Here is a 23283-nt window from a genome sequence, read left to right as displayed (position 1 = left end):
GGAATCATGGATGATCTGTTGGACTCTTTAGGTGCTGAAAGACTGCTGCATGAACTCATCCTGAAGCCTGATCATCCTCTCATTTTTGGACTAATGGGATGGTGGGGTGAATGAACTACATAAAAAGATGTTAATTAGGTTTTATTGGTATAGCAATTGCCCATTATATGAGTTCCAATGTGCTTTCCCCTTCTTTCCTTTAAAAAGGAGAGGAAAGGTACCCTGATTAGATCAAAAGAGGAAAGGTCCCAGTGTGGTGGTCCTGGTTGATGTCTTGAGATGCAGGATCGTTGTCAGAGACTGGATAAGTTTAGTGTTGTGAGCCATTTTTTGGGGTGCTTGGAATGCCTTCTTATGATCTGCTAGGTGAGGTGGTGCCCTGCCCTGTCCTCAGACCTCCTCAGCCCTGGCTGAGCTGTCAATCAATCAATCAATCAATCACATGGGGGTGCAGTGCTAACCTGACTGGCAAAGTGACTGGAAGTCTCTCCTTAGGGGAAAGGCCCATGGAAGCTTAATAGATGGAGCACAAGGCAAGCACATGGTCCTGACCCTGCCAGCTTCCTGGAGTTCCTATCTCACCCACAATGGAATCCTAGGAGGTGGTAACTCTACATGTGTTTTTCTAAATCTCTTTTGTCTTTCTCAGTCTCTTTCTTTTTAATCCTAATTCTCTTCTCATGGAACTTTGTGGGTAACATAAGCTGTCATAGGTTTAAAGGTTTCTAGGTGAAATGGGCTAAGTAAATGCTAAGTAGTAAATTAATGCTAAGTAATGCTTATAATTATATAATTTATATATATAATGCAATAATTATAATTATTTAATAATTATATAATAATTATAGTAATGCTTATAATAACAAATTGTTTTATGTTGAATATGGTGTCATATTTAATCCTTTTAAAATAAAGTCCCTTTATTTTCTATGTTTTTGTCACTAATCTCCTGTGTGATTTTTCCTCTCTTCAGAGTATCTGGTTGGAATTTCTCTTTGTGCCAACTATTGTAAAGGAACCTTCAATTTAATTCCTGGATTTAAGTATTTGGGGTGTAACAGGGGTGAAGTAGGAGCCTTACAGCTGCTGTGACATGCAACCATGGCTGACTCATGCAGGTACGACACGAATACTCTGACAGACAATGGCAATTTGCTGTTGCTTTGCAATAGCTACTTAGGCTCAGCCAGTAGTGGTATTTATTTAGGATTCCTATGAATTATTACATAATTTTTAAAACCAGTCATAAAGCCATACTTGGAATGTTGTTTCTGACACAGGGACTGCTTTCCAGAAGAATTAGCCTGCATCCAGATTCAGCGGGAAGCCGCAGCATTCTTGACCCAAGAAACAAAAGCAGGAATTCGGACAAAACCAGGCTTTGATGGCTGGGTACAGGCCAGTTCCCAAGAGGTGACTCCATATTGGACAAATCTGGTTTTCTCTTGGCACTCCAGAGGTTGTCCAACTTCAGCCTAGGGAGGAAAAGAGAGTATAAAGTAACTCCTCCAGTAATGGGGACACTAAGCATACAAACAGCAAAATACTGTCAGGAATAATATTGTAGCTTCAAAGGCTTTCAAATGTGACTGACACAAGGACTGTAGAGAGAGAAAGTGTTTTATTTGACCTTCTGGAGTAAAAGAATTGGGGTGGAAAAACTCCTTGTTTCTAAGCATCCAGGCCATGCTCTTGGTCTGAAGATCCACCAGCCATGGATGTGAGTACATCCCCAGACCACTGTCAGGTCAATTACACACATAAAACCAGAACTTTCCTAATTTTCCACTATCCCCGATCTACTTGATCTGGCCAAAAAGAATTTAACTGTTTTAATGCTGCTCCTTAAAATGCAGGTATAGCAGGATACAAATACCTATGTCTGACGATTTTTGACTCTATCAATGAACACACTGCCCACAGTCTCTAAGTCCAGGCAGCATATTACAGGCTTTGCTTCAGGTGAGTGGGATATTCACAAGACTGGGCTAATATGAGTAAGATACTACCTTACACAGTTTTCTGGCTATTCTAGTTGCCTGAGTTAAGAAAAAAGTGCTGTGTATACCTCAGTTCTTAGGCTACATGTAGAAATGTTGAGCTTCTGAAACTATTTCTGAGCCTTGAGAGTCTAAATTATATGCATTTACCTGCTTATAGTCAAAATTAGATTACTGTTACCCCACAACTATCTATGCTTCCCGAAGTAAATTCACCACAAAAATAATGATTCTTAACACTTCCATTCATAAATTCAGTGTGATTATATATTCATATCAAGGAAATTCCGGCTAAACATTTTCTGTAACATATAGCAAATATCTGGAAAGGCATCAAAGTTTTTGCTAAATTTGTATCAGTAAGCACTTTTATGAGAGAAGCATATTTCAGCAGCCCAGTAGACTGAAGGAGTAACTTTTGCTTCCAAGGGCATTGCTACAGGTACTTCTTTTCTGCTGCATGGAAGAAGAGCACACAACTCAATGTTGTCTTTTTTTCAAACCTGCCTCCTTCCTTTATGAAATAAGTAACTCATGCAAAGCTCCACAATACTTGAAGAAATGTCGTACCACTTTGACCAATGTGGACTATTAATTAAGGAATTAACAAAACAGGACAGAGAGAAACCTCATTTATCAGATTTTACAAAACAAAGCCTCCTGTGAACAATGCAAGCTAAGGTCACCTTCCTGAAACCATAAAGCACAACAGAAGCAAAATTCTTATAATAATAACAGTCACATATTTCAACAGCACACAGCTAAAGAAATACTAGAAATGTCAGTTTTCCTCTTGTTCACCTAAATGAAAAAGACATCCTTCAGAGTGCACTGCAAAATGACATAGGCTGCAGGACATACAGGACTAACTAAAGAGCACTTGCTGCAAAATGCTGCAGTACAAATCTGAAAACCGCAGGAGGGATGTAACTGTTACATTACAGGCCTAGTCAGGGTCCTGGTTTTGGCTTAAGTAGAGTTAATTTTCTTTTTAGTAGCTGGTACAGCACCATGTTTTAGGTTTGATACCAGTGTAACGATTATAACACTGATATTTTGGTTGTTGCTATGTAGTGCTTACTAGATCTAACTCAAGGACTTTTCAGTTTCCCCTTCTCTGTATCACCAGAGGAAGGGCACAAGAAGCTGGGCAGAGGCACGGCCAGGACAGCTGGCCTGGCCTGGCCACAGGGATATTCCATCCCATTGAACAACATGCTATTACATACACTGGACAGAGCCACTAATTGCTGCTCAGGGACAGGCTGGACATTTTGTGTTGGACACAAAATGAGGAGCGTGGATTCAATTCAACAGGCAGAAAGAGGATCATCAGAAGGATTTAGTTCAGAATTTTTCAGCCCCTTTTATAAGGTGTTCTGATACAGGTTTAACATGATTGGTAAAGGTGTCCCATTGGTGGAACGAGAGAAGACACACTCAGCACAGCTGTACAGAATTGTTTTGAGAAAACCAAGTTATTTACAAAAATGGTCCTTGAGAGAAAAATGTTCTCAAGAGACTTTCCTTTGGGAACAGATCAGACACTGACAGACTGAAAAACTCTCTCAGACTCAGAAAATCAGGTCCACAGATATTGGTCAGCAGTTGTATTGTGCATCACTTTTGTTCATTGGGTTTTATCCCTCTCTCACATTTTCATTACAATTAATATTATTATTGCTGCTATTATTATTGTAGTTATTGTAAATAATTTTGTTTCAATTATTAAACCATTCTTATCTCATGAGTCTTACTTGTTTTTACATCCTCCTTCCCACCAAAGAATGGCTGGGGTGATGAGTGAGCAGCTGCATGATACTTAGTTTCTGGCTGTGGTTAAAGCATGACACTCAAGAATAATTTTGATAGGTTGCTATTTCCTTTACCCACAGACTCTACAGGGGGTGACACTTATAGCCAGCTGTTACCAGATGTGTTGGGTGTAGCTGGGCCAATATGGTGCTCCATCATTCCAGGGGAGGCATTAGGTGCAGGCTCCTGTGTATGGTCATCACACCTCTTGAGATTGCAGTACTCCCATAAGGTGTTGGGGTCAGTGGTGAAACACCACGGGCTGCTGTCACCATCTGGGTTTCTACAATAGTTGTCCCTCAAATCCCTGCACAAATAAAGTCAACAGTTGTGCTGAGTAAGACTGAAAGGAAGCACAGGAAAATCATGACAAAAAGATGTCCTATGTACATCTACTATGTACAAATAAATAGATTTATTGTTGGTTTTACTTATGGCCAGATACCCTACTACCAGCAAACACATCTGCGGTTGTGATGATAGTGAAGATTTGTATTTTGATTATTGCATGATCATTGGAGTCTTTAATATATTTATGCATAAGGAAACAATTCAACTGCTGGCTTATACTCTGGCTGTAATGTTTCAATGTACTGAGTACCTAAATAATAACCTCCTATGGCAATCATTTTAATTTACAAGTAGCATACACAATTGTGAAAATGTACGAATTAGTAATAAATATGCAGGAGGATTTATGGTATTGGGAAGAACTTAGGCTTTTCCAAAATTTTTTAAATGCCAAAAGGTTCCTTCTCATGTTCACATCAGGAAACAAATGCCTATGCAATTGGTCCCCTCTTAATCCCCCAAAACCCCATTCCTAACTGACTTCAGTGACACTACTCCTGTGTCTGTGCTTGCTGGGGCATGGGGGAGTGGAATTTCTCTTTTCAATAATTTGCAGAGTTGCAGTATTTCCCCGTTCTGAATCACAGCACAGTCTCAGAATAAAAAAGAACTGAAATGCTTTTTCTGTGAATATGACAGAACACATGAATTCCACATTTTCCCAGCTTGGTTTAAATATTTTAAAATGTTTTTGAAAGATATCATCCCCTCTGAGGATTTTCCAGTTTTTTGATGCCAAAATATAAGTGAAATTTTCAAATTATTTAGGGTGACAGCAAAAAAAGGGCAAAAGAAAAATAGAAAATTATCAGCCTTCCTGCTTATGACCCACTAAGCATGATGCATTTCTTCACAGTTTCTCCTGCAATTGTAATCCTGTTGCTCTCCTGCTCTTAGTAAAAACTGGCAGATTAGTGATTTTGATTAGCTTGTCACTGCTCCAGTCATTCCTGTCCAGTTTTATTAATCTGAAGAAAATAAATCAAGGGGAAATTTCAGTGCATGCAATTCTGGGTGCCCAGTTCCAACTGCAAAGAACACTTGGCTGGTATTTCTAAGCATGACATATCTGACTGCATGCTTTGTATCATAAACACTGTGTCCTCCCCAGATTAAATCATTAGAAAGGCCACAACAAAAAGTCTCAAATTTGTAAACAAAACACATATTCCAGTAGATGCCTTGTCTCTGGACGCAAGTCTCCTGGTGCTGGTTGCAGGAGATCAGATTTAAGAGTAAGGGACACAGCTGTATTTTACTCAGAATTTAGATAACAAGAAAACACAATTCTTACAAGTGAGACTAACAGAAAACATTTCTGTATCTTAGAAAAGTTCTCTTTTATCAATATATTCCCTAGCAGTGTTTTAAAGCATAGCTGTGCAAAGATAATACAACCAGCAATAGTTATTGCCAGAGAAAGCAAGAATGGTGAGATGAACGTACGCGTCTGGGAATTTGTCTGGGGTTTTTATATGCCTGTGTGGGAACATGGAGCTCCAGGCCTGGCACTTCTTTCCTGATGCAGTGACAGATGTTGTGCCACGGTAACTCTGGCCTCTGCCTCGGTAGCACTCCTCTGTTAGGGGAACTTGTACGGGCGCATCTGCGGCGAACAACAGAAACTGGTCTTTGGCATCGTAATTTCAATGTTCTTACTGAGCAGGCACAAGAAAGCCTCAAACACACAATATGACAAAAATGAATGACTCATTTATGCAGACAGTATCCAGTGAAATCATCACACCTGCAGCAGAAGGGCATTTCCTAAGATACTGGGAAAACTTTCACAGTTTTATCATCTTATGTTAGATGTTTAAGGGTTCACCAGTTAGTTTCATTTGGCATAAGTGAACACGTCAGAATTAAAGATAAGGAAGTTCTCATGCAAAATCCTCAAAGACTAGATACTGGTGATTTTGCCCATGATATTTCTCAAACAGACATTATGTTAAACTTTAGTCTCTCTATTATCCTTCTGATAAGACTTTCTTCTTTTTAATTTTGTGCTTAAATGAATGAATGTTTCAATGTGATTTTTAATTACATTGAAAGCTCTTGTCCTCTCATTTGTGGCTAATTTCCAAAAATAGGAGTTTATTTTATTGAGCAGTTTTTAATCTCTTTAAACCTTTTTTTCAATTTTTTTTTCTATTTTTTTTTCTATTTTTCAATGTACCTGCTACAATTGGCCTACCTTTGGGAAGAAAGGAATATAAAAACATAAATATCTTTCATCCTGTAATTCTTCTGTTGAATCAGCTCGTGATTTGCATCTTTCACTGTATTTCCCTAACCACTGAAAGTTTAATATTTGGCAGATTTTGAAACATGCCAGGCAGACAAACATTAAGAGTGACAAAGTGACTGAAAAATAAGATTCAATACATTTACAATACAAAACAAGAAATCTTCCACTGTTTCAAAGTCCTTATCTCAAGTGCAGTCCGTTATTCATACCAGCAATCCCTTGTTCTGTCCTGTCACAGGGAGGAATTGTGCAATATTCCCATCTAATGCTGCTGTTGGTGGTGTAGCACCAAGGCTTCTTCTCTCCATCAGGGTTTCTACAGTAGTTTCCCTGTAAGCCCCTTAAAACAGGAAATAGGAACACTGGTTTTACTCACAGAAATCCAGAAGAGTTGTGTGCATGACTATTAACAACTACTGCATGCAGAATTCAACTCAGTGGTGTGTTTATCCTTTTTGGAGATCAACACATGCATCACTCCTTTGGGACTAATCAATGGTCTTCAACTTCACAGTCTAAATGCTGAAGATATAAGAATAATTTTTCTAATGCTTACACTTTCTGCTCATGTTGTTGAGGTCAAGATGCAGCAGAAAGAGCTGACTTCAAAACAGAGGGCACTGATAGCCCTGAGATTACAGCAAGAACCAGGCAAGACTGGAAGTGTGTAGATAGGAGCACAGGTGCATGCTAGTCTCTGCCCTGTGAAAGTGGACAGGGTTTCACCTCCCTAGGAAAACTCACAGGATCTAACTACTATAAGCCAGGTCAGAAATTTCTGCACATTGGTAATGCTCTGCAAACCCAGTTTGTGCTTAGACCTTGGAGCACAAAGTTGTATTGGAGCATCACTCTTCAGAAAAGTAATGCATTGAAAATGTACCAAAACACAGCCAAGGGGATTTTTAACATAAAATAGCAAACTACTTATAGCTCTGATGTGGGGTGTGGAGGAGAAAAGTGAGAAAATAACATGAGAATAAACAGAGAGGCAGAAAAAATTGAAGAGCAAGACCTGAACAGAAGTAAAGAGCACTGACAAACAGCGAGAATTACAACTTAACAACATAAATGAGGAAAACCTGTCCTCCTCTTGCCTTTGCATCTGGATTGACAGGGAATAATATCTGTTCTTTGGTATTTGTTAGAATGATGAGACTCAGCGTACTTGCAGGGATATCTGTCAGGGATCCAGCCATGTTTGTGAGGAAACTGTGTGTTCCAGTGTTGGCAGGCATTTCCTGATTCCGTGGTGGCTATCCTTCCTCGATAGTCTTCACCTTTCCCTGAAAGACACTGGGAGTCTGGGCCAGAGACTGGTGGGGGTGTAGCTGTAACAGGAAGAGAAAAAAAAGAAAAGGAGAGGGAAGGGGAGGGAAGGGGAGAGCAGAAAAACACTGGTAAGTAGTGCTTTCAAAAACATATAAACCCCTTTGTTTCTGTACTGTTGAAGATGCATTTCTTTTTTTTTTTTTTCTTTCAGCAGAGGTTACACTGGTTAAAAGCCATGTCAAAATCAAAGAGGACATTTTTATGGGCCTCTAGACTGCCAGATGGATGTCCTGTGTCTGCCCTTTTACAGCAGCCAGTAAATAACTTTGCTGGGTTGAGCCAGACTCTGTGCCTACTGTCCCCTGCGAGCAGAACAGGAAAGGCAGTAAGTAGTTTCCTACAGTCCTGTAAACCCAAGTGAGATGGAGTACAGTAACATAATGCACATAGGTAGCGTGGAAGAGCAGAAAGGACCAAGAAGAAATTGTGAGAGAAAGCAGAGCAGCCTTCAGAACTGAGTCTCTTGAGTCAGTGAGTTGGGGAAGAGGGACAGAAGGAATAGTGAAAAAAGAAAGAAAGAGAAATGATCTGCCATGTGGGGAACAGCAAAGAAAATAAGAGTAATGATCAGAGGCATAGAAACTGCAGAGGGCAAATGGAAGATGAATTTACAGCACATACCTATAATATACAGAATTTCCCAAGGACATGAGTATGACCCTAAAAGTTTGGTATGTTCCTTAAACTTTAAATTTTAAGCACAGGATGGAAATGCATTGGTAACTGTCACAATTTATCATACAAAAGTCTATAAAGAGTTATTCTGCCATCTGTAATTAAGCATGCTGAAGAGAACTGCATCTAGTGAACACACACCACTGCTTGCAGCACTGGCAATCAATCTCTAGAGAGAAAAAAAACACCCATATTTTTTTTTTCTCAAAGTGCAATCCACTTTTACCATTGGAAATGTTACCTCTTAATTCAGTGCCTTGGAAATATCCAGAATTACTGTGCTCAGCTTAATGGGTTAAGCTAGCTCGCTGATAAGTCAGGTTTTTCTCCTGAGGACTGAGCTTGTTTCTCAGGATTCAACCCTTGCTAAGGAGAAGGCAGTGCTGGCTGAGCAGATCAGGTCCAGGTAAAATATCACAGTATGGCCACATGGTAATTTAGATCATTTCCGTGAGTTAGCAGATCAGCAGTAAACTACCACCTGATTTAACCCTAATGTCTTGCCTCCCAGGTGAGTGGAAGAGTAGAGTGGTTAAGGGCAAATTATGGTTTCCATAACATCTTTGGCCATATTTCACTTTGTGACACCTTCGTCCTCACTGACCATACATGGTTTTACCTAATAGAAGTTGAATGTGTGATTGTGCTTATTAATGTGCACTTTCCCTGCTTCACAGAGATACCTCCAGGTTACTCAGAACTGTGGTTTCTTGTCTTTCCCCTCCCTGCATAATTTTAATGAGCTACCCTCTGGAGTGATCTCAGGAAATCAGACTCACTGCAACGAGGAATGTTGCAATATTCCCAGCGTTTATTTGGGTTGGTAGTGAAACACCAGGGCCGAAGTTCACCATCAGGATTGCGGCAATAATTCATCTTCAGATCCTTTTCTGGATAGCTGTGCATTGAAAATGAAAGATAAACTCATGAGCCAGCAGTGGCCACGTGTAGCAATGAGGCTGTCTGCAGGCAGGCTTTCCCAGGCTCTGTGGGAATGAATTTGGTGCTGAGTGTCACTCACTGTTTCAGGATAAATCCATGAATATGAGGCTCTTGGGCATCCCAGCGTTGGCACTCAAGTCCAGACTCTGTTCTCGAAACTTCTCCGTGGTAATCCTCGCCGTTACACTGCATGCACTCCCCTGTAGGTCCTAGGCAGAAGGAAAACAAAGTGAGGAACACACCAGCCTGCTCATGGCAGATTATGCTGAAAGGACAAGTGGGGTTTGCTCCAGCTAACAATGAAAGGAATTCAGAAAACCGTGCATTACAGCCTGGCCAAATTAACAGCACTTCAGGAGTATGTTTCATTTGCAGGAAGGAATTTGTCATGGATCTGTATGTGCTGTTAGCAATGGGAGTTCAGTGTGTTACACAGAACTTTGGTCAGTCTTTACCCTTGTTACAATTAAATAAATTACTGGTGTAAGAGCAATATAGTCCTTATCCAGATCATTGCAGTTCTCTGCCAGTAGAGTCAAGAGTAACAAGACAGATGAAGGTAAAGCAAACAATAACTGCAACTGATTAAAAAATTTTAGTTCTTCCATATTTACAAAATAACTTTGAAAACTCAAGCCAGGTAGGAAAACCTCTCTGTTGAGAACTTCTTAAGTTCATCTTGATTTAAACTCTAATTTGAAAAAAGTCTGTGAAAATAAAGCACAAAAAAGTAGCAGGAGTAACATTACCTACTTGAACATCTCTGAAAAGTAAGTATACCTTCTCCAGTGTGCATGACCTGGTCCTCACACTCTGGGATGGCACAGTAATCAAATCTCATGGCAGGATCTGTTGTGTAACACCAGGGTCCTCTTTCATCTGCATCAGGGTTTCGGCAGTAATTTTCTTCCAACCCTGCATTGGGGTATCTCTCAGGTGTATAACTGTAATAGTATTAGAATTCTATTTTAATACCAGAACTTCAGTGGTGGAGAAGGGAAATATCTAACCTGCTCAGCTAGCTGTGAATTTTATTCATTCACAGTAAAAATGAAACAGATTTCCCATCGTAAGCCATAAATGAAAACTGAAAAATTATTCCTAACTACAATTATTAGTAGCTTTCTCCCTAGCCCCAGTTGCCAGTAAGAAGTGAGGTTACAACCTGTAAGGATGATGACAGTCTGAAAGGACAATTGCTGTCTTTAATATGTGCATCCAGTTGCTTTAACCAGCTCACTACAACCTGTGGCTCTGTCATGTGTTTGTCTTAATGGAGCTAATTTAAAAGTTGTGTATTTCTAGAGATTATTCACCAAACACAACTGTTGCACTCAGCCAGGTCTCAGAGATCTGAAGCAAGTGATGTGAGCCTTTTTCCTATGGTAATCTTACCAGAGAAGACTAAATTATTTTTAAATCATCTGAACAAGTGTATCCAAGTGTATTTAATTACAATAACAAGAAAATAATTTTTAAAATAAAACTTCAACATAGATCAGAGAAAACAGGACCTCTGCTTCCCCACTTGCTTCAGTGAGCCCAATGGCAGCCAGCCCTGAGGAGATTCTACCTGGCAAGGTCCATTTGGCCCTTGGATACTTTTCCTCTTTTTTTCTTTTTTTTTTGTTTTGTTTTTTTGACTCTCTCTATGACAGGTAAGGGGGCCTAGAGTTGGACAGATATCACTTTATGCAGAGGAGAGTAATTTTGACCTCACTGGTACCAACAGCAAAAATCCTCCTCATGTTGAGAGAAGGAGCATTTAATCTGCTTTAGACACCTCACATTTAGACACAACTTCTCTAGTTGTCAATGGGTCATTTCCTTATCCAGATCATTGCAGTCTCTGCTGGTAGAGTCAAAAGTAACATGACAGATGAAGATAAAGCTGTTTTTAAAAGTCATCTGACAACAGGATTTGATAACTTGCACTATAAATCTGTGTATATATATGAAGATGAGGAAACTTGGAAAGGGTTCAGAACAAAAAGAAATGTAAATAAGGACATACTTTGGTTTGTGGGGTATTTTTTCTGTCCACTTCTGGCATGGAATACCCCTCTGAGTCTTGGCTTCTGTTCCTCTGTAGTCTGTCCCAATCCCTCTTTTACACTGCATAAGGTAAACTGAAATGGAATCAAATTTGTCAATTCAGTGACGTTACAACATTCATCTCCTGGTACTGAAAATCTGCAGATATAAATGAAACTCATCTGTACATGAGGAACCCTGTTTTACTCATGCTTTGGACCTCTTGTGCCTACAAACATTCTACAACATATTTAAAAATAAATTAGTTACAGCTACTAGGCCTCTAAAGAGAAAATTTTCTCAAGCATTGTTATAAAGGCATAAAATCAAGTCAAGAGATCAGCTACATCAAGTTTTTGATATGCAAAAAAAAATGCATGCTGAAACTGTCATGATGCTGGGATAAATAGGAATGTCTTTCACCAGCAGCTGGAGGTTCTTGGAGTGGCACTGTTCATAAGCACATTTGCAGTGTGGGTGCCATCCAGCTATCCCTTTAAGCCAGAAAATACTTAGTTATCAAAATACACTTGTCACATAAGTGGTCCCCAAACTTTTGATTCATCTTAGCCTCAGACTCTCCTAGGTATTTTTCTAGTGGGATTCCAAGACAGAGAATGCAAATCATGTTGATAGTTCTTTAATTGTCAACAGATGCTGAAAAATCTCCAGTTGTTGAGAGCAGTGATCTTGATTTCCCCTTTCTTTTCCCCTTCCTTGGTTGCACAATAAGAATCTCTTCAAACCTCAAAATATAAAATTGAAATGTTAGATCAAGACCAATCTGCTAGAAAAAAAAAAAAAAAGGGTTCCTTCTAAATTATTTTAGCCTGTCTAAATAATAGAGCTGGACACATCTGACACCCAGGGAGAGGAGGTGAAGACTATATAACTGGGTCTGGGAGGAAGACAACAATTAACTTCCCAGTTCAAATGGCACATGGAGACCACCATGGATCTAGTCCTTGGTATTTAATCCTTCTTGAACAGCATGTTTAGTAACGTGGCTTCTTCCTGTTTGACCCCCAAATTCTCTATTAGTTTTCTGCCCTATACAGGAATTTTCTCCAGCACTGCAGCAGAGAACAGAAGGATGCCATTAGAATAGGCTTGATGAGTAAATATGTAACATCTTACTGTACACATACTTCTCTTCTCATAAAGAACCGTGTCCGTGCTGGTGAACGTCACTGTCATTTTAGAATTTTCAGCCAGTGTTAAACACTGTAGCTTTTTCCTGGTGAATAGGAAAGCCCTGTTGAAATTGAGAAGGAAGCAATATTGACACAGGGAGCAATATTTTAAATTCAATTCAAATTATTGAACCCATATGTTTCATTAAAGGAAACACCCATAATTATTTTTCTAACACATGATATTTTCTAAATAAATTATTAATTTGCTAGCGCTGTCTTACATTCATTCTTATCCTTCAGATACTGCACTCAATGTTTTATACACTGAGTAAGAGGTTAGCATTAGCTACTCCTCTCAAGTGGCTCACTCTTCAGGATATATGAATACATGAATAAATTATTGTGTGGGGAACAAGAAACTGAATTGGCAAAACCTTATCAACAGCATCCTAGCTGCTCAGGTTAGCCTCTGTCCCTACAATGGATTAGAAACCTTGCACTCTTGTGAAACAAAGCAGCATCCAGCTAAAGAGCCTCAAGCACTTCTCCACGTAGTGCTGGATAAGAATGGGAACTTGAACATTTACTATAAAATGAGTAGTAAATCGTGAATCTGTTCTTTACTTGATCTTGTGGTAATTTATGGGTGGAGATAAGTCACAAGCTAAAGGCATGGGAGACACTGCTGAAGGCAGAGCTGCAGCAGAAAGGGGATGTTGGTTCTGAGCAAAGGTAGGAACATATCATTGATGTGCAGACACTCACAATGGCACCGTTTTAACATTCAATAGAAATTACCTGCAGGTAAAATTTCTTTCAGCTTCACATTTGTCCGCACATTCTTTCTCATTATTTGTCCTGTAAAACTGTTTGTTTCGAGTAAGTACCCAAACACCATCTGTTCTTAAGTAGTCATCCAGTATATCTCCTTTCACTAGAAGGGACAGAAAGGAATCAGACATTACAAATGAGAATTCTGCAGTAAAGAAGATTTCTGAATTCCAACCCCATTTTCCATGTAGCTCGGACAGGTGAAGATACAATTTATTTGGATAATTCTGGGTAAAAGATGACAAACTCTGAGGTAATTTCTATCTCTTGACAGAATCACAGCTGAATGACTGCAACATGTCATGGGAAAAAGGAGGCAGAAGAAAGCTGTATGGGCAGTTCTGATTAGAGTAATGCATGAGTTTGAAGCTAAAAGCAAAAAATGTGAAACAAGAGTGAGAGGGAGCAGAGAGAGAGAGAGACTAAGTGCTGTCAACACCAATAAGAGAAAGGTGAAGGGAAGTGCTACCCACCATCAAGGTTTTGGAGAAGCATCAATTAGGTGGGTGGGAGATTATGACCTGTCATACGGATCGTGCAATCCCTGCAGCTTCACTGTTCACTGCCTCGTTGTTTGTCCCAAGATATCCTGCCCTAGAGCAAGAAACCTCAATCACAAAGTTACTATACAGCCTTTTAAAATGCTCTCCATTGTTTTATTGTAATGGGTTGAGCAGACTTGGTAATGAAATCATGAGGCTACATCTCTGTTGCAACAAATTAACCCAAGACTTTGAATTAGTAAATAATTTAGTATAATTAAATCTGAAAGCTGCAGCTTAATAAGACTTATATTATGTACCTGCTAATACATCCAACACACCTCTAAAATACTGTTGCTCACAATGGAGTTTACGATCTAATTGATTTTCTTTTACTTTTTATGTCTATAAAGATTCTATGTTTCTGTTCCTAATTTCTACAAGAGTTTATTTCCATCTCCAGCATCAGGTTACAACAAGTTGCACAAGTGATATGGTTTAATTATTTAATTTTTTCAATCTAGATTATTACTGACAGGTGCAGGAAGTTCATAATTTTGTGCAGCATGCTCACAGGTGACATTGCCAATCTTTCATTAATGCACTCATACTAGGGCTGAATTCACTGCAACATCACTCCAGTGTTAATAATTCCCATGACATATGGGCCATTCATCACCTACCTCCATATGACACAGATTCACACAAAATAAAAGATATTTGGGCCACTAATGAAAGCAAGATTAGTAATTGCCTGAGGGCATTTTCTGTGTCACCTTGCAGGGTTGGCTCAATGCCATAAAACCTGAATGTCTTAAGAAATCCCTGACACTGAGGCTTCCCATATCTAGTCCCACTGTTACAGCACCAATAGCCTAGCCTACTAATTTCTCCTGATGGATTAAATAAACAAGTGCTTCCTTTCCTGAACTTTTTCCTAAGTTAACTGAGACCACTCTTCCAGGAGATTAGAAAAAGAAAATGCTCCTTTCCAAACTTTAAAAAATAATCTTAAAACTCTTCAAAGAGTTTCTTCAAAGAGCTTTACTTTGAATACTATTCCTTTTCAGTGGCGTTCTTAATCTAAGTTTGGATTAAGAATGAACACATGGGAATTTGGATGACATGCGTAAGCTAAAAGACAACATAGATTGGCTGAAACTTAGATAACAGAAAAGGTGATGCTGCTTGCCTGAAAACCACTGCAAAGTGCAAACTTAAGAAAAGAATATTAAAGATTTTAAATGCATCAGGGAATATATTAGTCTGACTAAAATCTATACAAACCCAGATATTTCAAAGGATAATTGAACAGAATAGTAAAATATATGCGAACAAACAAATTTCTTCATTTCCATATGCATCTTTCCAGATTTGACCAATACTAACCCAGAAGACATAAAAATTGACTTCAAGGAAGTTGTGGACCATCACTTTTGAGCAAGTCAGCTTGCTCAGATAACAAAGAACAAATAAAATCTCCTGTTTTCTCAGTTGTCTTTTATAACCTGGTACAATCATACAGTGACATGTCCCTGGTATTCTGACCTTAAGTGTCTGAACTATTAAAAAGTCATAAAAAACTGATATGTATTTATCAGTATTTTTAAAAAGTCATTTAAGTGCCATGCAATTATATGTAATTTCAAAGTACAAGAGAGTATGGTATCTGATTAAAATCTGATTGAAGTAAATACTACACATAGAATATTTATTTACAGAATTTGTAGATAAGTTTGAAATGCATATATTACCATCAGTGGAAAACCTATCTTCTTTTGGAGTTGTAAGAAAGAACTCTGGACATACTCCTGAGAAAGGTGATCTAGGTTACTGGGGAGTAAATTTCTGCCTACTGCCCTCAGGAAAACAAGAGAGAACATTTTATTGGAAGTGTTTGACAACAGAAGATGCAAAATTGCTGGAATAAAAAGGAGCCTGTTCATTTTTCATCTTGTTTTAAATATTCCATCTCAAAGCTTTAAAACCCCTATCACAAAGGATGAAAATCAGTATCACTGTGCTTAACAATGCTTGGCAGTAAACACAGCTTTACCTTTAGCATTTGATCCAAAGCCTGCTGAAATTAGAGGTAAGTTCTCACTGATTGCTGTGGGTTTTGTACAAGCCTTTGAGAGGCTGCTTCCCAAGGGTGTCCCCACCTCTGGATGTGGGAAATATTTGTCTGGGGCCATTAGCTGCCCATGCAGACACCAAGGCTGCTGCTCTTCTGGTGTTGCTAATGAGCACAACCCTGGGGCAACCACAGCTTTCTCTTCATTCAACAGCAGCTCTTTCTGACCAGCAGGACCCAAATCCATCATTTTCCAGGAAACAAGTGATACACTGACTTAGGGACCTACCTTCATCACATGGAGCTTGCTAGTGTTTGGGCCCAGTCTCATCTAGGCAAGCAGAAGGCAAAGGACTCTTACCTGAGCTGAGCAAGAAAAGAAAGAGAAAGGCAGCTTTGCAAATCCCCATTTTGGCCCATCTGGCGGGTGCTGGAAGTTGTGTGTGTTGGTGCACAAAGTTTTATTGACTCACACTGGAATGAGGCAGCATCAAACAAACAAGGCAGGAGGATTAAGTTAATAATTCTCCTGTGCTGTACCCCCCTTGCCATGGTGTGGCTATCAAAACAACCTTGAATTGGATGGATTACCAAATCAGGCTCAATTATTTCTACTGGATACTGGGAAATGTAAAGGAATTTTCTTCTTTTCTGGGATGTGTTTTTTTTTTTTTTTTTCCTCAGATTGCTTGGCATCACTTTGCTAAAGTAAAGATGAGGATCATCGTGGTAGAAAGTATGGGAACAAGACAATTCACACACCTAATTCTATATAGTCCCAAGCTCAGCTTTAGGTCCCAATAGTATTTCCAGCCAGAGATATGGACAGCTTTAGATTGGAACTGCTGCTGATTTATGCTTCTGTGTAAGTCAGTCCCCCAAAGAGACACTGATAATGCTAACTCAGTATCAGACTTGTTTTTAACAGCCTCAAATGCCATTTCTGGAGGGAAGAAAATGACTTCCCTCAGCTTTTTTTCTGTTTCTGGTTTAGTTTTTGTTGTTCATTACTTGTGAGTCATCATTCACTTTGGTTCAGTGTATGATGTGCCTTTGACCTCCAGGCAAAGCCACTGATATCTCAAATCTGCCCAGACCTTAGGGTGTATGCAGGGTGTCCCAAGCCTTTCAGCAACATCTGTCACATCTGGCAACCCCATGGGTCTCAGCTAAGGCAAGCCAGGCATTCCCAGCCCTAGTGCCTTCAGGAGTTTCAACTGGTTTGCCTGGCCAGTCAGGGTAGCTTTTAGCTGGGATTGGGAGGGCAGATGAGAACACAGCTGGGAGGAAGATGGGAATCCTGCATATTCCCTCTGTGCTGGGAATCACTTGGGCTAAAGGCAGTGCTCAAGAGGTACATGCCTCCAGGGCACAGGTGGGAAATGCACCCTGGGCTGCTGAGGAGGCAGTGGGGAAGTGTCCCTTTTGTGGGCATTTTGCCTCAGCTTTGTCAGACTGCAGAGGGCTCTAAGTGGGCAGCCAATGTGTATCCTGTAGTGAGAACAGGCAGGAGTGACACTAGTAGGAAAACAAATCTTGGGTTGTGACTGCTGTGTGCTGAGCTGTGTCTATATGCCAACACATCTCTGCATCCCAACCTACACAGGCAGTGTTTGAGTGTATCACTCAACCTGTATCACATCTGGCAGAAGGATATTCCTACAGGGATGTTCCTACAAAGCTTCAGAAAACTGGTGGCCGAGCAGAGAAAAGAACCCAAAATTTCCACACATGCACTGGTGGTGGAACCACTCATTTCTGCTTGGCCAAGCAGCAGGTCTGTATCCTCCAGCCTGTCAGCTCATGCATGGATGAATCCTGGGGACACATGGCTGTGGAGGAGACAGGCTGTCCTCATGGAAGCCAGGAGCAACTCACAGAGACATTATGGGGACATGAATGGGAGGAAGCAGGACAGGAGGACCATTTGGGGGAGGTGGGTAGAAGGGCATGCAGGACCTGAAGATTTCCCAGTTTAATACAGCAGAGAAGTGGGGTGACCAAGAGTTGCAGGGGGACATGATGAGCAGGGACAGGAACTACGAGGAGCCAAGCCTCGCTTTTTCTATCATTGACAGCACTACCTGCTCTGTCCTCAGGTAGCAAATACCACAGACTACGGGTGCAGAAGTCTGAAACCACTCCAGATCTGCTAGCAAATAGCACGGAGACGTCTTTTCTCTTGGATTTAATTTAAATCTTACAACAATCAAAAGCAGGGCAATTTTTATGCCCGTGTTCTAATAGCAACAGACAAAATCACATCACTGCTGATGAAAACTATGTTGTAATCCCACTTCACGTTGCATGAGGTTTCCGGAGAACTGGGTGGTGCTGGCAGTGTCCAGAAGGGTGCAGCAGACGATAGCTTTTGGAAAAAGTGAGTGACATGAAATCCCCAGTTTGGAAAAAAGTGTCAGACCACACCCAGGACACGTTGTCAGGCGATGTTTGTCCACAAGCCAGCTCATATGGCAGCTCAAGCTTGTAAGGAAATTTGTTGTATGAAAATATGCTTTTTTTTTTTTTTTTCTTTCGCAGTTTCCCCTTTTCTTTCCTACCTTAATACAACAAGTTTCAAGCTGATTGGTTTGAACATATATAAATAGCTTCAAAAGCTTTATTTTCTCAGTGCAATACTCCATGTAGGAAAGACAGCATTCAAGTGTGAAATACAGATTAAAAACAGAATGAGAAAGAGTGAGGGGAAAAGCCAAATGTAATATTATCACTGTGAGGTACTGAAAAACATAAAAAAAATGTTATGATGCAGTGAAAAATGGAGTTTCCTCTTTGGAGCAGAGAAAACAGAAGAACTTTGCGAGAAAATAGCACAGTTTTAATCAAAATTATGAAAATTAGAAGGAGAAGAAATTACTTGATTGAAAAGAAAAATAAATATTGATAGAACAAATAAGTGAGAGTAAATTCAAAATAATGTTCTTAAAATTAATTTGGAAAAACACAGATAAAGAGCTAAAGAGTATGAAAACATACAAAAAAAAAGAATTTGAATGTCTGGTACAAATTATAAAATTCTTTCATTAGGGTTTCAGCTTGGAGAAAGAAAAATTTGCACATGCTTGCTCATTCAATACTTCTGCTAGAGAACATTTGCTGCACTGGCTTGGAGTGCGTATTTCCTTTAAGAGTTGAGAAGAGGACTTGTTATTTAATCACAGTTCTACTTGCAGCCACTGATTCTCTCAATGCTGTCAGTGGAATCAGAGGGCTTTTAGAAAGGCCTTGTAAAAGTTTTAATCACCCTGCACTCAGCCCTGGTGAGGTCACACCTCAAGTGCTGTGTCCAGCTCTGAGCCCCTCACTACAAGAAGGACATTGAGGTGCTGGAGCATGTTCAGAGAAGGGCAAAGGAGCTGGTGAAGGGTCTGGGGCACAAGTCCTGTGAGGAGTGGCTGAGGGAGCTGGGGGTGTTTAGCTGGGAGAAAAGGAGGCTCATGGAAGACCTGAAATATTGCCTGGGGAGGTTTTTTAGATCTTCACAGTTAGAAACTTCAGAAACAGGTTTGATTAACATCTGACAGATGTTTAGGTATTAGATCAGTATGTGTTCTTACACCATGCTGGTTGAACTCAATAATCCTTTTCATTGCCTTTTTCTTCTCATTCTGTGAATTATGTTTGTGACACCTAAACAATTCTTCAACACAGTTATACAGCAGCTCTCCATAAGCCATTACCAATAATGCTTCTTTCTCTGTAGAATGGCTTTTGCACCTTCTGTCCTCCTTCTCCACTGATGCACTCTCACCTTACAGACTGAAGAGAAGAAATGCATTTCCAGAACTCCAGACCCATTCCCTTAAGGCTTGATGACCCTTGTGGACCCCTTCCAACTCAGAATATTCTGTGATTCATGGAATCCTCACGTTCCCACAGCACTGTGCCCATTACCTGCCTTGGTTATACCTACACGCCCTGCTCAGCTGGCAGGCTGCAGTTCTGTGCTGTGGGTCACCTCTTAGAGCACTTCGGTTTCCTCTGGGAAAAGTACAGCACACTGAATCCTTGCCCCAGGAGACTGACTGATGAGAATAACCCCCTTCAAAGAAAGAAAAATCTTTTCCAACTCTGGGAACACACAGAAATCTCCTTTCTCAAGACATCTTCAGTATCAGCCTGGAAGCAACATAATTTCATTCAAGTGACAGCTTCCTCTGCCCCAGGGGCACACCAAGCACAGTTGGTTTGCCCCTGCTTTTCACAACATAATTGTAACTTCTGGAGTTGCCTCACCTTGACAGTTCTGTTGTTTTCAGCTGTGGTGCCCCCCAGCTATGATGAGAAATGCAAGTCAGACTTGTTTAGGCCTGATCCCTGGCCTCTGCCAGTTCTGCAGCTGTTGAGGGAGACTTTGTGTCCTGCTGGCATCCACCAAACTGGGCTCTGGCTGACCCCCAGCAGCTGCTTCCCTGCCTCAGGCTCTCATGCACCCAGCTTCTCAGCGCCACAAGTATTACCAGCATGCTCCCAGCACTGCTGAAAGCTCATTACTTGGAATAGCTGGATAATGAATTATCAGATAATAAGATTCTTTAGGAAAACATCTTGACTAAAGTGACCTTGCTAAATAAGAGACTGATATTCACTTTCGTATTTATGACCCTAACATACTGGTAAATGAGTGAGACCCACACAAAGGACTGAGTATTCTCATGAAGTGTTTGGCAGAACTGCAAAAAAATAACCCAGAGTAGTGCAAGCCTCACAGTTTCTACTAGTTCTTGTGCATGAATGGGTTAGGTTTACATAATATAGCAAATATAATGGCTGTCTTTTTTTGAAATGCATTCAGACAACTGGATGCGATACTAAGTTTGAAGTATATTCAGAACACGTCAAGTAAAACACACATAAATAATACACATTTAATATTCATATAAATTATTCATATTCATTCCATATTAATGATAAATATCAGCACTGCTAAAGCAAGCAGGCATATGATGGTAGTGCCTCACAAAGCTGTTTGATAGCAGGTATCTGAGCTGACATTATTGTGATTGATGACTGCTCAGAGTGTCTTATAGCCCTCTACAGAGCCACAGTCTCATGGGCACTCCTGTGACACGTGGCCTGGGACTCTTCACTTGTGCTCCAGCTGTACCAGCCATGCTGCTCCTTATCCCAGCAAGGCTTTCACACAAGCAATGCAAGAAGGGCTGCCAGGGCTGCAAAAAACATGTTTACTGTGTTTTTCTTGTTTATCCTTCTCCCACAAGTGGTCCTCAAGCATCTTCATTGTGGCTGCAGGCAAAGCCAGAGACCTGCTGGTGCCCTGACATGTTAGATGATAAATCCCCTCCTGGCAGATGGTAAACCTTGGGCTAAGGGCTCACTTCCAGAAATATAGTTCATGAAAAAAGCCCGTCCCAGGATGACTTTACACGAGCAGGTCTCCTACCCCAGCTGTGAAACATTCTCAGACAGGGAGTGTGGCAGCTCCTGCCGAGTGTGGAGGTCTCTGTGCAGCCAGGAGAAGGCTGTGCTGAGGAGCTGTCTGAGCCAGACAGGACTTCTTGTGCCTTGGCTCCTGCACCCTCCCTGCTGCAGGGGTCACTGGCTGGGGACAACCAAGGTGGGAGCAGGGAATCAAACAGGAAGGCACAAATCCCTTCCTGATGCAGGGACCATGGAGAAAACAGTTTTGGTCCCTAAGGGACTCCCCATGGGCCTGCCCCACCTCTAGACAGGAGCAGCAGCTGGGGGTCACCAGGACAGTCCCAGTGCCAGGCATTTGGCACATCCCTGGGGATGGGCAACTGAGGAAACAGGAGCTTATTTCTCTCCATCTTGCATCCATGCCATCACTCAATCATCCCTCTACTCTGTGCTTCTCTCTAGACTGATCTGCCATCCAGCTCTGTGGGAAAGAGTCCAAGGTCACAGGCATTTCTGTAGAGAAAAATCTGCAAATGCAGTTTCATTCAGCAGAGAAACTGAAAGTTCAGAACACCTGACTGCCTCTTGTCTTCACCCACACAAATGCATCACCAACAAGGACCTTTCTCCCTGTTTTTTTCCATGCTAACGTCTACTGTGACTTTTCCTGAATGGTGCTGGGCAGGGAGCTGGACTGGCACAGGGAAAACTGGCACAATTGCCTCTTGCAGCCTTCGGGAAGAACTTACTCATTTTGTGGAGACATTTCACTGAGCAAAGAGATAAAAATCTGTTATGACATCTATTAGTACGTGTTTTATTTGGTTTCAAGTAAATGTCAAAACTGACCATTGGAACAACACAAGCTACAATGCTGGACAATATTTTACATGCACATTGTATAGACTACATAGCTGTACCCTCACCTTTTTTCCTCTGTATTTCTCAGCATTATGTTGCAGTTTATTTTTCTGTCCTAAACTACGCTTCCCTGTGAGGGAAATATTGTTCCTTCTCATCTGAGAAGAACACTTCCCACCCAAACCTCTCCTTTCCCCCTGACAGATGTGGCAGTGAGCAGCTGCATATGCTGTCACAGGTCACTTGCCAGTGACTGAGATTCACCAGCACAAAATAAATACCAAACAAGTGCAATGGCAACGTACATTAAATTTAAATGAAATGCCAGCCATCAGCTGAGTGCAGAGGCAGGAGCTGATGTTGTCTGGCAAAATGAAGACAGTAATAGTTTGTTCAATTGTAACTAAGAGTGAAGGGATGTCCAATGTCTTCAGCTTCTGCTCTCCAGCAAATCTGAAACTTAGCTTGTGTTGTTGGCAACAAGACTTTCTAGAAAAAAAAACCAAAATAGTAAAAAAACTCTCTTTCCTGTAAAGGATAAGTTTTTAGGAAATCACAAGAGCCAAAACTATTTCACCTTTAAAAGCACTCTGTAATACATACATTTGGGTATAGCTCCTTTTAAAATATAGTTCCTTTTATTTTCCTTGGAAACAACTTTATCTGACAGTAAATTCCTGCACCAGAAGCTACTGCCCTTTATATTAAGATATGCTGGCCAATCCATGCTGTAATGAATTATTTTTATACTCTTCCCTTTTCTGACGTAAGGTCATACCACGTTCTTCCCTGATGAGTTAGCAAACAGCTTCTTAGCACCATGATCCTCTGTCCTCTGTGCAGCTGTTGCCCAGGTTCTCCTCTTGCTCCTCTTCTGCTTCTGGAGTCTCAGACTGTCAGATTATCCAGATTTGTTTCTTGAGACACTGTGCTTTTTTCACAGCAGAGACTGAAACAATATTCTTTTGCTTCTTGGCTAGAGACACTAGGAGCAGGTATTTGTGTAAAAAAGGGTCTAAACTGGCTGCCTGTTGTTAGAGTGAAGAGAGACCTACCAACCTACCTATCTAAAGGTAGGACAGGTCCAGAAAATGTC

General features: G+C 40.6%; 1 protein-coding gene across 4 annotated transcripts; it reads right to left on the bottom strand.

Moving 5' to 3' along the window:
• Nucleotides 1-1182: 1182 nt before the first annotated feature.
• Nucleotides 1183-16383, bottom strand: LOC111926952 (plasminogen-like). Of its 4 annotated transcripts, none has more exons than XM_023923741.2 (12): nt 16285-16383; nt 13335-13470; nt 12549-12655; nt 11381-11495; nt 10147-10310; nt 9446-9575; nt 9204-9322; nt 7586-7748; nt 6627-6757; nt 5613-5772; nt 3932-4122; nt 1183-1475 (listed from the first exon to the last, which is right to left on the bottom strand). In XM_023923741.2, the coding sequence occupies exons 1-12, from the start codon at nt 16331-16333 to the stop codon at nt 1471-1473; spliced, it is 1470 nt and encodes a 489-aa protein (XP_023779509.2). In that variant the 5' UTR covers nt 16334-16383; the 3' UTR covers nt 1183-1470. The 4 variants fall into 4 exon arrangements, with proteins under 4 accessions (XP_023779509.2, XP_023779508.2, XP_023779507.2 ...); XM_023923740.2 differs by lacking the exon at nt 3932-4122 and adding an exon at nt 13841-13961 and having other exon boundaries at nt 16285-16381; XM_023923739.2 differs by lacking the exon at nt 3932-4122 and having other exon boundaries at nt 16285-16382.
• Between the last annotated feature and the right edge of the window lie 6900 nt (nt 16384-23283).

Source organism: Cyanistes caeruleus, chromosome 2 (assembly GCF_971803275.1).
Source record: "Cyanistes caeruleus chromosome 2, bCyaCae1.hap1.1, whole genome shotgun sequence".
In the NCBI taxonomy this organism is placed as follows: Eukaryota; Metazoa; Chordata; class Aves; order Passeriformes; family Paridae; genus Cyanistes; species Cyanistes caeruleus.
The sequence above is the reverse complement of the archived record's forward strand: the minus strand, read 5'-3'. Positions and strand labels throughout refer to the sequence as shown.

What these genes read in the sequence shown, in the direction of transcription:
- LOC111926952 (XM_023923739.2), bottom strand. Translation starts at nt 16,333, where the DNA reads ATGGGGATTTGCAAAGCTGCCTTTCTCTTTCTTTTCTTGCTCAGCTCA. An exon ending in AAAATACCCCACAAACCAAA is followed by an intron (nt 10,311 to 11,380) that starts GTATGTCCTTAT and finishes ATACTATTACAG; the next exon opens with TTATACACCTGAGAGATACC. An exon ending in TTGCAACATTCCTCGTTGCA is followed by an intron (nt 7,749 to 9,203) that starts GTGAGTCTGATT and finishes TTCCTGTTACAG; the next exon opens with CTACACCCCCACCAGTCTCT.